The following is a 15,419-nucleotide window of genomic DNA, read 5'->3' on the forward strand; positions in this document are numbered from 1 at the left end:
GAGAGAGAGACCATGAAACACACGCAGACAGAGAGAGAGACACCATGAAACACACGAGACAGAGAGAGAGAGAGACACCATGAAACACACGCAGACAGAGAGAGAGAGAGACACCATGAAAACACACGCAGACAGAGAGAGAGAGAGACACCATGAAACACACACAGACAGAGAGAGAGAGAGAGACACCATGAAACACACGCAGACAGAGAGAGAGAGAGAGAGAGAGAGAGAGAGAGACACCATGAAACACATGCAGACAGAGAGAGAGAGAGAGACACCATGAAACACATGCAGATAGAGAGAGAGAGAGACACCATGAAACACACGCAGACAGAGAGAGAGAGACCATGAAACACACGAGACAGAGAGAGAGACACACGAGACAGAGAGAGAGACACCATGAAACACACGCAGACAGAGAGAGAGAGAGAGACACCATGAAACACACGCAGAGAGAGAGAGACCATGAAACACACAGACAGAGAGAGAGAGAGACACCATGAAACACACGAGACAGAGAGAGAGAGAGAGAGACACCATGAAACACATGCAGACAGAGAGAGAGAGAGAGACACCATGAAACACATGCAGACAGCAGAGAGAGAGAGAGAGACACCATGAAACACATGCAGACAGAGAGAGAGAGAGAGAGAGAGACACCATGAAACACACACAGAGAGAGAGAGAGAGAGAGAGAGACACCATGAAACACACACAGACAGAGAGAGAGAGAGACACCATGAAAACACACAGACAGAGAGAGAGAGAGACACCATGAAACACACAGACAGACAGAGAGAGAGAGACACCATGAAACACACGCAGACAGAGAGAGAGAGAGAGAGAGAGAGAGAGAGAGACACCATGAAACACATGCAGACAGAGAGAGAGAGACACCATGAAACACATGCAGACAGAGAGAGAGAGAGACACCATGAAACACACGCAGACAGAGAGAGAGAGACACCATGAAACACACACAGACAGAGAGAGAGAGAGACAGAGAGAGAGAGAGACATCATGAAACACACGCAGACAGAGAGAGAGAGAGAGACACCATGAAACACACGAGACAGAGAGAGAGAGACACCATGAAACACACACAGACAGAGAGAGAGAGAGAGACACCATGAAACACACACAGACAGAGAGAGAGAGAGACACCATGAAACACAGACAGACAGAGAGAGAGAGAGAGACACCATGAAACACACGAGACAGAGAGAGAGAGACACCATGAAACACACGCAGACAGAGAGAGAGACACCATGAAACACACGCAGACAGAGAGAGAGACACCATGAAACACACAGACAGAGAGAGAGAGAGACACCATGAAACACAGACAGAGAGAGAGAGAGACACCATGAAATACACGAGACAGAGAGAGAGAGACACCATGAAACACACGCAGACAGACAGAGAGAGAGAGAGAGAGAGAGAGAGAGAGAGACACCATGAAACACATGCAGACAGAGAGAGAGAGAGAGACACCATGAAACACATGAGAGAGAGACACCACGAAACACACGCAGACAGAGAGAGAGAGACACCATGAAACACACGCAGACAGAGAGAGAGAGACACCATGAAACACACGCAGACAGAGAGAGAGACACCATGAAACACACGCAGACAGAGAGAGAGAGAGAGACACCATGAAACACACACAGACAGAGAGAGAGAGAGAGAGACACCATGAAACACATGCAGACAGCGAGAGAGAGAGAGAGACACCATGAAACACATGCAGACAGAGAGAGAGAGAGAGAGAGACACCATGAAACACACACAGACAGAGAGAGAGAGAGAGACACCATGAAACACACACAGACAGAGAGAGAGAGAGACACCGTGAAACACACACAGACAGAGAGAGAGAGAGACACCGTGAAACACACACAGACAGAGAGAGAGAGAGAGACACCATGAAACACACGCAGACAGAGAGAGAGAGAGAGAGAGAGAGAGAGACACCATGAAACACATGCAGACAGAGAGAGACCATGAAACACACGAGACAGAGAGAAAGAGAGACCATGAAACACACGAGACAGAGAGAGAGAGACCATGAAACACACGAGACAGAGAGAGAGACACCATGAAACACACGCAGACAGAGAGAGAGAGAGAGAGACCATGAAACACACGCAGACAGAGAGAGAGACACCATGAAACACACGAGACAGAGAGAGAGAGACACCATGAAACACACGCAGACAGAGAGAGAGACATCATGAAACACACGGAGACAGAGAGAGAGAGAGACACCATGAAACACACACAGACAGAGAGAGACACCATGAAACACACACAGACAGAGAGAGAGAGAGAGAGAGAGAGAGAGAGAGAAACACCATGAAACACATGCAGAGAGAGAGAGAGACACCATGAAACACACGAGACAGAGAGAGAGAGAGAGACCATGAAAACACACGAGACAGAGAAGGAGACACACGAGACAGAGAGAGAGACACCATGAAACACACGCAGAGAGAGAGAGAGAGACACCATGAAACACACGAGACAGAGAGAGAGAGAGACACCATGAAACACACGAGACAGAGAGAGAGAGACACACCATGAAACACACGAGACAGAGAGAGAGAGAGAGACACCACGAAACACACGAGACAGAGAGAGAGAGAGACACCACGAAACACACGAGACAGAGAGAGAGAGAGACACCACGAAACACACGAGACAGAGAGAGAGAGAGACACCACGAAACACACGAGACAGAGAGAGAGAGACCATGAAACACACGAGACAGAGAGAGAGAGACCATGAAACACACGAGACAGAGGGAGAGAGACCATGAAACACACGAGACAGAGAGAGGGAGAGAGAGAGACAGAGAGAGAGAGAGAGAGACCATGAAACACACGAGACAGAGAGAGAGAGACACCATGAAACACACGCAGACAGAGAGAGAGAGACACCATGAAACACACGCAGACAGAGAGAGAGAGAGAGACCATGAAACACACGCAGACAGAGAGAGACACCATGAAACACACGAGACAGAGAGAGAGAGAGAGACACCATGAAACACACGCAGACAGAGAGAGAGAGAGACACCATGAAACACACGCAGACAGAGAGAGAGAGAGACACCATGAAACACACGAGACAGAGAGAGAGAGAGACACCATGAAACACACGCAGACAGAGAGAGAGAGAGAGAGAGAGACACCATGAAACACATGCAGACAGAGAGAGAGAGAGACACCATGAAACACATGCAGATAGAGAGAGAGAGAGACACCATGAAACACACGCAGACAGAGAGAGAGAGACCATGAAACACACGAGACAGAGAGAGAGACACACGAGACAGAGAGAGAGACACCATGAAACACACGCAGACAGAGAGAGAGAGAGAGACACCATGAAACACACGCAGAGAGAGAGAGACCATGAAACACACGCAGACAGAGAGAGAGAGAGAGACACCATGAAACACACGCAGAGAGAGAGAGAGAGAGACACCATGAAACACATGCAGACAGAGAGAGAGAGAGAGAGAGAGAGACACCATGAAACACATGCAGACAGCGAGAGAGAGAGAGAGACACCATGAAACACATGCAGACAGAGAGAGAGAGAGAGAGAGACACCATGAAACACACACAGAGAGAGAGAGAGAGAGACACCATGAAACACACACAGACAGAGAGAGAGAGAGACACCATGAAACACACACAGACAGAGAGAGAGAGACACCATGAAACACACACAGACAGAGAGAGAGAGAGACACCATGAAACACACGCAGACAGAGAGAGAGAGAGAGAGAGAGAGAGAGAGAGACACCATGAAACACATGCAGACAGAGAGAGAGAGAGACACCATGAAACACATGCAGAGAGAGAGAGAGAGACACCATGAAACACACGCAGACAGAGAGAGAGAGACACCATGAAACACACGCAGACAGAGAGAGAGAGAGAGACATCATGAAACACACGCAGACAGAGAGAGAGAGAGAGACACCATGAAACACACGAGACAGAGAGAGAGAGAGACACCATGAAACACACGCAGACAGAGAGAGAGAGAGAGACACCATGAAACACACACAGACAGAGAGAGAGAGAGAGAGAGACACCATGAAAACACACAGAGACAGAGAGAGAGAGAGAGAGAGACACCATTAAACACACGAGACAGAGAGACACCATGAAACACACGAGACAGAGAGAGAGAGAGAGAGACACACCATGAAACACATGAGACAGAGAGAGAGAGAGACACCATGAAACACACGCAGACAGAGAGAGAGACACCATGAAACACACGAGACAGAGAGAGAGAGAGACACCATGAAACACACGCAGACAGAGAGAGACACCATGAAACACACGCAGACAGAGAGAGAGAGACACCATGAAACACACGAGACAGAGAGAGAGAGAGAGACACCATGAAACACACGCAGACAGAGAGAGAGAGAGAGAGAGAGAGAGACACCAGAGAAACACATGAAACACATGCAGACAGAGAGAGAGAGAGAGACACCATGAAACACATGAAACACACGCAGACAGAGAGAGAGAGACACCATGAAACACACGCAGACAGAGAGAGAGAGAGACACCATGAAACACACGCAGACAGAGAGAGAGACACCATGAAACACACGCAGACAGAGAGAGAGAGAGACACCATGAAACACACACAGACAGAGAGAGAGAGAGAGAGACACCATGAAACACATGCAGACAGAGAGAGAGAGAGAGAGACACCATGAAACACATGCAGACAGAGAGAGAGAGAGAGAGAGACACCATGAAACACACACAGACAGAGAGAGAGAGAGAGACACCATGAAACACACACAGACAGAGAGAGAGAGACACCGTGAGAACATGAAACACACAGACAGAGAGAGAGAGACACCATGAAAACACACAGACAGAGAGAGAGAGAGACACCATGAAACACACGCAGACAGAGAGAGAGAGAGAGAGAGAGAGACACCATGAAACACACGAGACAGAGAAACACATGCAGACAGAGAGAGACCATGAAACACACGAGACAGAGAGAAAGAGAGACCATGAAACACACGAGACAGAGAGAGAGAGAGACCATGAAACACACGAGACAGAGAGAGAGACCATGAAACACACGCAGACAGAGAGAGAGAGAGAGAGACCATGAAACACACGCAGACAGAGAGAGAGACACCATGAAACACACGGAGACAGAGAGAGAGAGACACCATGAAACACACACAGACAGAGAGAGACACCATGAAACACATGCAGACAGAGAGAGAGAGACACCATGAAACACACGCAGACAGAGAGAGAGAGACCATGAAACACACGAGACAGAGAAGGAGACACACGAGACAGAGAGAGAGACACCATGAAACACACAGCAGAGAGAGAGAGACACCATGAAACACACGAGACAGAGAGAGAGAGAGACACCATGAAACACACGAGACAGAGAGAGAGAGAGACACACCATGAAACACAGGACAGAGAGAGAGAGAGAGAGAGAGACACCATGAAACACACGAGACAGAGAGAGAGAGACACCATGAAACACACGAGACAGAGAGAGAGAGAGAGACACGAGACACGAAACACACGAGACAGAGAGAGAGAGAGACACCACGAAACACACGAGACAGAGAGAGAGAGACCATGAAACACACGAGACAGAGAGAGAGAGACCATGAAACACACGAGACAGAGGGAGAGAGACCATGAAACACACGAGACAGAGGGAGAGAGAGAGACAGAGAGAGAGAGAGAGAGAGAGAGAGACCATGAAACACACGAGACAGAGAGAGAGAGAGAGAGAGACCATGAAACACACGAGACAGAGAGAGAGAGACACCATGAAACACACGCAGACAGAGAGAGAGAGACACCATGAAACACACGCAGACAGAGAGAGAGAGAGAGACCATGAAACACACGCAGACAGAGAGAGAGACACCATGAAACACACGAGACAGAGAGAGAGAGAGAGACACCATGAAACACACGCAGACAGAGAGAGAGAGAGACACCATGAAACACACGCAGACAGAGAGAGAGAGACACCATGAAATACACGAGACAGAGAGAGAGAGAGACACCATGAAACACACGCAGACAGAGAGAGAGAGAGAGAGAGAGAGAGACACCATGAAACACATGCAGACAGAGAGAGAGAGAGACACCATGAAACACATGCAGATAGAGAGAGAGAGAGAGAGACACCATGAAACACACGCAGACAGAGAGAGAGAGACCATGAAACACACGAGACAGAGAGAGAGACACACGAGACAGAGAGAGAGACACCATGAAACACACGCAGACAGAGAGAGAGAGAGAGACACCATGAAACACACGCAGAGAGAGAGAGACCATGAAACACACGCAGACAGAGAGAGAGAGAGAGACACCATGAAACACACGCAGAGAGAGAGAGAGAGACACCATGAAACACATGCAGACAGAGAGAGAGAGAGAGAGAGAGAGACACCATGAAACACATGCAGACAGAGAGAGAGAGAGAGACACCATGAAACACATGCAGACAGAGAGAGAGAGAGAGAGACACCATGAAACACACACAGACAGAGAGAGAGAGAGAGACACCATGAAACACATGCAGACAGAGAGAGAGAGAGAGACACCATGAAACACACACAGACAGAGAGAGAGAGACACCATGAAACACACACAGACAGAGAGAGAGACACCATGAAACACACGAGACAGAGAGAGAGAGAGACACCATGAAACACACGCAGACAGAGAGAGAGAGACACCATGAAACACACGCAGACAGAGAGAGAGACATCATGAAACACACGCAGACAGAGAGAGAGAGAGACACCATGAAACACACACAGACAGAGAGAGACACCATGAAACACATGCAGACAGAGAGAGAGAGAGAGAGAGAGACACCATGAAACACATGCAGACAGAGAGAGAGAGACCATGAAACACACGAGACAGAGAGAGAGAGAGACACCATGAAACACACGCAGACAGAGAGAGAGAGACACCATGAAACACACGCAGACAGAGAGAGAGACATCATGAAACACACGCAGACAGAGAGAGAGAGAGACACCATGAAACACACACAGACAGAGAGAGACACCATGAAACACATGCAGACAGAGAGAGAGAGAGAGAGAGACACCATGAAACACACAGCAGAGAGAGAGAGACACCATGAAACACACGCAGACAGAGAGAGAGACCATGAAACACACGAGACAGAGAAGGAGACACGAGACAGAGAGAGAGACACCATGAAACACACGCAGAGAGAGAGAGAGAGACACCATGAAACACACGAGACAGACACAGAGAGAGAGAGAGAGAGAGAGACACCATGAAACACACGAGACAGAGAGAGAGACACACCATGAAACACACGAGACAGAGAGAGAGAGAGACACACCATGAAACACACGAGACAGAGAGAGAGAGAGACACCACGAAAACACACAGAGAGAGAAACACAGAGAGAGAGAGAGACACCATGAAACACACGAGACAGAGAGAGAGAGAGACCAGAAACACACGAGACAGAGAGAGAGAGAGAGAGAGAGACACCATGAAACACACGAGACAGAGAGAGAGAGACCATGAAACACACGAGACAGAGAGAGAGAGACCATGAAACACACGAGACAGAGGGAGAGAGACCATGAAACACACGAGACAGAGGGAGAGAGAGACAGAGAGAGAGAGAGAGAGAGAGACCATGAAACACACGAGACAGAGAGAGAGAGAGAGACAGAGAGAGAGAGAGAGAGAGAGACCATGAAACACACGAGACAGAGAGAGAGAGACACCATGAAACACACGCAGACAGAGAGAGAGAGACACCATGAAACACACGCAGACAGAGAGAGAGAGAGAGACCATGAAACACACGCAGACAGAGAGAGAGACACCATGAAACACACGAGACAGAGAGAGAGAGAGAGACACCATGAAACACACGCAGACAGAGAGAGAGAGAGACACCATGAAACACACGCAGACAGAGAGAGAGAGAGACACCATGAAATACACGAGACAGAGAGAGAGAGAGACACCATGAAACACACGCAGACAGAGAGAGAGAGAGAGAGAGAGAGAGAGAGACACCATGAAACACATGCAGACAGAGAGAGAGAGAGACACCATGAAACACATGCAGATAGAGAGAGAGAGAGACACCATGAAACACACGCAGACAGAGAGAGAGAGACCATGAAACACACGAGACAGAGAGAGAGACACACGAGACAGAGAGAGAGACACCATGAAACACACGCAGACAGAGAGAGAGAGAGAGACACCATGAAAACACACAGACAGAGAGAGAGAGACCATGAAACACACGCAGACAGAGAGAGAGAGAGACACCATGAAACACACGCAGACAGAGAGAGAGAGAGACACCATGAAACACATGCAGAGAGAGAGAGAGAGAGAGAGAGAGAGAGACACCATGAAACACATGCAGACAGAGAGAGAGAGAGAGACACCATGAAACACATGCAGACAGAGAGAGAGAGAGAGAGAGAGAGACACCATGAAACACACACAGAGAGAGAGAGAGACACCATGAAACACACACAGAGAGAGAGAGAGAGACACCATGAAACACACACAGACAGAGAGAGAGAGACACCATGAAAACACACAGACAGAGAGAGAGAGAGACACCATGAAACACACGCAGACAGAGAGAGAGAGAGAGAGAGAGAGAGAGAGAGACACCATGAAACACATGCAGACAGAGAGAGAGAGAGACACCATGAAACACATGCAGAGAGAGAGAGAGAGAGACACCATGAAACACACGCAGACAGAGAGAGAGAGACACCATGAAACACACGCAGACAGAGAGAGAGAGAGAGACATCATGAAACACACGACAGAGACAGAGAGAGAGAGAGAAACACACGAGACAGAGAGAGAGAGACACATGAAACACACGAGAGAGAGAGACACCATGAAACACACGCAGACAGAGAGAGAGAGAGAGACACCATGAAACACACACAGACAGAGAGAGAGAGAGAGACACCATGAAAACACACACAGAGACAGAGAGAGAGAGAGACACCATGAAACACACGAGACAGAGAGAGAGAGAGACACCATGAAACACACGAGACAGAGAGAGAGAGAGACACCATGAAACACACGCAGACAGAGAGAGAGACACCATGAAACACACGAGACAGAGAGAGAGAGAGAGACACCATGAAACACACGCAGACAGAGAGAGAGAGAGACACCATGAAACACACGCAGACAGAGAGAGAGAGAGACACCATGAAACACACGCAGACAGAGAGAGAGAGAGAGAGAGAGAGAGAGACACCATGAAACACATGCAGACAGAGAGAGAGAGAGAGACACCATGAAACACATGCAGACAGAGAGAGAGAGAGACACCATGAAACACACGCAGACAGAGAGAGAGACCATGAAACACACGAGACAGAGAGAGAGACAGAGACAGAGAGAGAGACACCATGAAACACACGCAGACAGAGAGAGAGAGAGAGACACCATGAAACACACGACAGAGAGAGAGAGACCATGAAACACACGCAGACAGACAGAGAGAGAGAGAGAGAGAGACACCATGAAACACACGCAGACAGAGAGAGAGAGAGAGAGAGAGAGACACCATGAAACACATGCAGACAGAGAGAGAGAGAGAGAGAGAGAGACACCATGAAACACATGCAGACAGCGAGAGAGAGAGAGAGACACCATGAAACACATGCAGACAGAGAGAGAGAGAGAGAGAGAGAGACACCATGAAACACACACAGAGAGAGAGAGAGAGAGACACCATGAAACACACACAGACAGAGAGAGAGAGAGACACCATGAAACACACACAGACAGAGAGAGAGAGACACCATGAAACACACACAGACAGAGAGAGAGAGAGACACCATGAAACACACGCAGACAGAGAGAGAGAGAGAGAGAGAGAGAGAGAGAGAGAGACACCATGAAACACATGCAGACAGAGAGAGAGAGAGACACCATGAAACACATGCAGAGAGAGAGAGAGAGACACCATGAAACACACGCAGACAGAGAGAGAGAGACACCATGAAACACACGCAGACAGAGAGAGAGAGAGAGACATCATGAAACACACGCAGACAGAGAGAGAGAGAGAGACACCATGAAACACACGAGACAGAGAGAGAGAGAGACACCATGAAACACACGCAGACAGAGAGAGAGAGAGACACCATGAAACACACGCAGACAGAGAGAGAGAGAGAGACACCATGAAACACACACAGACAGAGAGAGAGAGAGAGAGAGACACCATTAAACACACGAGACAGAGAGAGAGAGAGACACCATGAAACACACGAGACAGAGAGAGAGAGAGAGAGAGAGACACACCATGAAACACATGAGACAGAGAGAGAGAGAGACACCATGAAACACACGAGACAGAGAGAGAGAGAGACACCATGAAACACACGAGACAGAGAGAGACAGAGACCATGAAACACACGAGACAGAGAGAGAGAGACCATGAAACACACGAGACAGAGAGAGACACCATGAAACACAAGACAGAGAGAGAGAGACCATTAAACACACGAGACAGAGAGAGAGACCATGAAACACACGAGACAGAGAGAGAGACACCATGAAACACACGCAGACAGAGAGAGAGAGAGAGAGAGAGAGAGACCATGAAACACACGCAGACAGAGAGAGAGAGAGAGACCATGAAACACACGCAGACAGAGAGAGAGACACCATGAAACACACGAGACAGAGAGAGAGAGAGAGACACCATGAAACACACGCAGACAGAGAGAGAGAGAGAGAGACACCATGAAACACACGAGACAGAGAGAGAGAGAGACACCATGAAACACACGAGACAGAGAGAGAGAGAGAGACACCATGAAACACATGCAGACAGAGAGAGAGAGAGAGAGACACCATGAAACACATGCAGACAGAGAGAGAGAGAGAGAGAGACACCATGAAACACATGCAGAGAGAGAGAGAGAGACACCATGAAACACACGCAGACAGAGAGAGAGAGACCATGAAACACACGAGACAGAGAGAGAGACACACGAGACAGAGAGAGAGACACCAGGAAACACACGCAGAGAGAGAGAGACACCATGAAACACACGCAGAGAGAGAGAGAGACACCATGAAACACACGCAGAGAGAGAGAGAGAGAGAGAGACACCATGAAACACACGCAGACAGAGAGAGAGAGAGAGACACCATGAAACACACACAGACAGAGAGAGAGAGAGAGAGAGACACCATGAAACACACGAGACAGAGAGAGAGAGAGAGACACACCATGAAACACACGAGACAGAGAGAGAGAGACACCATGAAACACACGAGACAGAGAGAGATAGAGACCATGAAACACACGAGACAGAGAGAGAGATACCATGAAACACACGAGACAGAGAGAGAGAGACCATGAAACACACGAGACAGAGAGAGAGACACCATGAAACACACGAGACAGAGAGAGAGAGAGAGACACCATGAAACACACGAGACAGAGAGAGAGAGAGAGAGAGAGAGACCATGAAACACACGAGACAGAGAGAGAGAGACCATGAAACACACGAGACAGAGAGAGAGACGCCATGAAACACACGCAGACAGAGAGAGAGAGAGAGAGACCATGAAACACACGCAGACAGAGAGAGAGAGAGACCATGAAACACACACAGACAGAGAGAGAGAGAGAGAGACACCATGAAACACACGCAGACAGAGAGAGAGAGAGAGACCATGAAACACACGAGACAGAGAGAGAGAGAGACACCATGAAACACACGCAGACAGAGAGAGAGAGACACCATGAAACACACGCAGACAGAGAGAGAGAGACACCATGAAACACACGCAGACAGAGAGAGAGAGAGAGAGAGAGAGAGACCATGAAACACATGCAGACAACGAGAGAGAGAGACACCATGAAACACACACACAGACAGAGAGAGAGAGAGACACCATGAAACACACACACAGACAGAGAGAGAGAGAGAGACACCATGAAACACACACAGACAGAGAGAGAGAGAGAGACACCATGAAACACACGCAGACAGAGAGAGAGAGAGAGAGAGAGAGAGAGAGAGAGAGAGACACCATGAAACACATGCAGACAGAGAGAGAGAGAGAGACACCATGAAACACATGCAGAGAGAGAGAGAGAGAGACACCATGAAACACACGCAGACAGAGAGAGAGACCATGAAACACACGAGACAGAGAGAGAGACACACGAGACAGAGAGAGACACCATGAAACACACGCAGAGAGAGAGAGACACCATGAAACACACGCAGACAGAGAGAGAGAGAGAGAGACACCATGAAACACACGCAGAGAGAGAGAGAGACACCATGAAACACACGCAGACAGAGAGAGAGAGAGAGAGAGACACCATGAAACACACACAGACAGAGAGAGAGAGAGAGAGAGAGACACCATGAAACACACACAGACAGAGAGAGAGAGAGAGAGACACCATGAAACACACGAGACAGAGAGAGAGAGAGACACCATGAAACACACGAGACAGAGAGAGAGAGAGAGACCATGAAACACACGAGACAGAGAGAGAGAGACCATGAAACACACGAGACAGAGAGAGAGAGAGAGACACCATGAAACACACGAGACAGAGAGAGAGAGACCATGAAACACACGAGACAGAGAGAGAGACCATGAAACACACGAGACAGAGAGAGAGAGACCATGAAACACACGAGACAGAGAGAGAGAGACCATGAAACACACGAGACAGAGAGAGAGACACCATGAAACACACGAGACAGAGAGAGAGAGAGAGAGACACCATGAAACACACGCAGACAGAGAGAGAGAGAGAGACACCATGAAACACACGAGACAGAGAGAGAGAGAGAGACACCATGAAACACACGCAGACAGAGAGAGAGAGAGAGAGACACCATGAAACACACGAGACAGAGAGAGAGACACACCATGAAACACACGCAGACAGAGACAGACACACCATGAAACACAAAACTCTTACCCTCCTCTGAAAACATGCGCAGTGCTTCTAGGGTGTCCTCAAAGTGCCAATCATGCTCGAGAAGCACTTCTCTAAGCTCCTGTGTGTATGCAGGATAAGACAGATAGTCGTAAACAAAACACCTTTTGTCAAAATAAATTATTAACATGCAACTCCCACTCATTTCAAACAATATTAGTTCACATTTACCAAACATTTAAGGCACTGATGAATGTGTTGTGGAACTGCAGTGAGGGAGAACACAGGGCCTGTTGTTGGCAGAGTGGGATTCTACAGCTGATGGAAGCCTCACCTCCTTGACCAGACGGGGAAACTTAGTCTGCAGTTTCCTCACCATGTCCTCCTGGCTCTTCCAGCTGGGCTCTGGACCCTCATCCTCAGAATCATCTGTCTGGCGGGACAGAAACACACTGGCGCATGAAGTCCCAAGGCAGGCAGACCAATTAGAGTGAGAGCTCCTCCTCATGCAAGCCTACCCCCTCTCTACTGGAGAAGACAGATAATACATGAACAAGCAGGGTGGCAGTACATCATCTTGGTCAGGGTAATAACCTGGAGGTCAGGATCTCAGGTGGGCCATGCAGCTCTTGAACCCATATGAGCGTGGCACTATTGCTAAATTGCTTGAGTAAATCTCTAGCTCAACACAGATCTCACATGTCAGGTGTAAACTGAATATGCACCCCCGGTTTGGGGTGTCAGGGAGGCTGGAGGAGCGATAGGAGTGCAGACAGCTGGACTCACCACTGAATCCTCCTCAAGGGCTGGTTTCTTGCTGGAGTTTGATGCCCCACTCTGCTGGGAGCCGTCACACACCTCTAGTCTCCTCTTCCGGTCTGGGTCTAAAGCAGGACATTAAGGGGGCATATTAACACAGCGTGAACACCACCACATTGGATCTAGTTTGTGCTGCTGGGAATAGAAGTCTCAGTTAAAATGTACTTTGCATGTTTCTCTAACCCAAGAATGTACTGTTAAAGTCTACTCCTTTATCATCCAAGGACCGTATGTTATATTCAGAGGTAAACTGGCTCTGGCATCCAAAATAGCCATCTAAAAAGTGAATCGATTCTCATTGGTACAGTTCTAGAAACATAAAGCACCTCTACTTTCATAGCACAGCAAAGTAATTTCACAAATGGAAAATACACACTTACTGTACGCAGTTTTAACACAGTTACAACACGTTTATGACGTCCTTCTTCTGTTAACACACAGGTGTTCAGAGATAGCTAATTAACACAAGTAGTTGACTGTCTTCCTTCTGTTTTCTGTAAACAAGCGCTGCAACATGGAATTACGGCCATGTGGAAACTCTAACCCTGTAAAAAGGTGTGTAGTAATTGAACCTTATGTTTCCAAAACTGTACCGCAAGCGATGCGTGTTCATATTTAGAGCCAGTGTCGGGGTTCTTCACAAAACTCCCTCGGCCAGAAGATACTATCATCAATAGGCGTTAAAGGTAGTTAGCCTCTTTGAATGGGCTAACGCTTCCCTAACTCATTGACCTCCATGTCACAGAGCAGGCTACAGAACATGAAACAACAGATTCCATTCCATTAAATAGATTGCATCACTGTGCATGTAATTGTGCAACAGAAAGTATTAAGGCCAGGGATAGGATTAATGAACCCTTACCTTGACTTCCTGATATGTTTTTGGGGAGCTGGCTGCCATTTCTCCGTGGAGTAGTTTTCATCTCCTCTCCCTCCTCATCTGACAGTATGATAACAGAACCCATAACTGGTTCCTTTTCCAGACTCCTTTATAAAAAAATAAAAAAGCAGGAGTCTTGAAACATAAAAAAATAAATCCTCACGATTTTGATTAGTGTGTGTATGTCCAGTACTTGACATGGACTGAAATAGGTCTCTCAAAGGAGCTCAAGCAGTACAAAATGTGTGTATGGCACCAGTACATCCACCTGCCTATTAGTATGTCACAGGTGTGACAAATCCCTCCAAATCCCTCCAATACATGCCTTGTGTTGAAGGCCTGGTGCAGGTAAGGACGGAGCCATGTGACCTGTGGCTGGTTAACTTTAGTAGAATCTTGATGATATATGCTAATACACATGCTTTCCTCGACCCTGTATCAACCTAGAGTGGTGTAGTCTGATTTACATTATTTAGATGAGTTTGGTAGCAACTAACTTACTTCCCCGACAACATCATGGAAGACCCTGATATCTCCTCATCTGAATCAGAGTCTAGTACCACGCTTTCCATGCCTCTCACTGAGCCGGGCCCTGGGGGACGCTTGAGCTCTGGGGTCTCCGGGACAACAGTATCTGCAAGTGAAAAATGTAAAAGCAAAAAGAATCAACACAAAAGTGCCTATTGTGGGAGAT

General features: G+C 48.0%; 1 protein-coding gene across 1 annotated transcript in view; it reads right to left on the bottom strand.

Annotated features, from left to right (window-relative positions):
• Window positions 1-15,419, bottom strand: part of LOC115101250 (SWI/SNF-related matrix-associated actin-dependent regulator of chromatin subfamily A containing DEAD/H box 1B-like) — a 31,526-nt gene that overhangs the window by 15,160 nt on the left and 947 nt on the right. The window contains exons 2-6 of the mRNA XM_029620596.2: window positions 15,227-15,359; window positions 14,708-14,832; window positions 13,813-13,910; window positions 13,361-13,459; window positions 13,069-13,147 (exon numbers count right to left, since the gene is read on the bottom strand). Coding sequence (XP_029476456.2) covers window positions 13,069-13,147; window positions 13,361-13,459; window positions 13,813-13,910; window positions 14,708-14,832; window positions 15,227-15,359 — 534 coding nt within the window. The remainder of the gene's footprint in view (window positions 1-13,068; window positions 13,148-13,360; window positions 13,460-13,812; window positions 13,911-14,707; window positions 14,833-15,226; window positions 15,360-15,419) is intronic.

The sequence above is a fragment of the Oncorhynchus nerka genome, linkage group LG19 (genome assembly GCF_034236695.1).
Source record: "Oncorhynchus nerka isolate Pitt River linkage group LG19, Oner_Uvic_2.0, whole genome shotgun sequence".
Taxonomy (NCBI): domain Eukaryota; kingdom Metazoa; phylum Chordata; class Actinopteri; order Salmoniformes; family Salmonidae; genus Oncorhynchus; species Oncorhynchus nerka.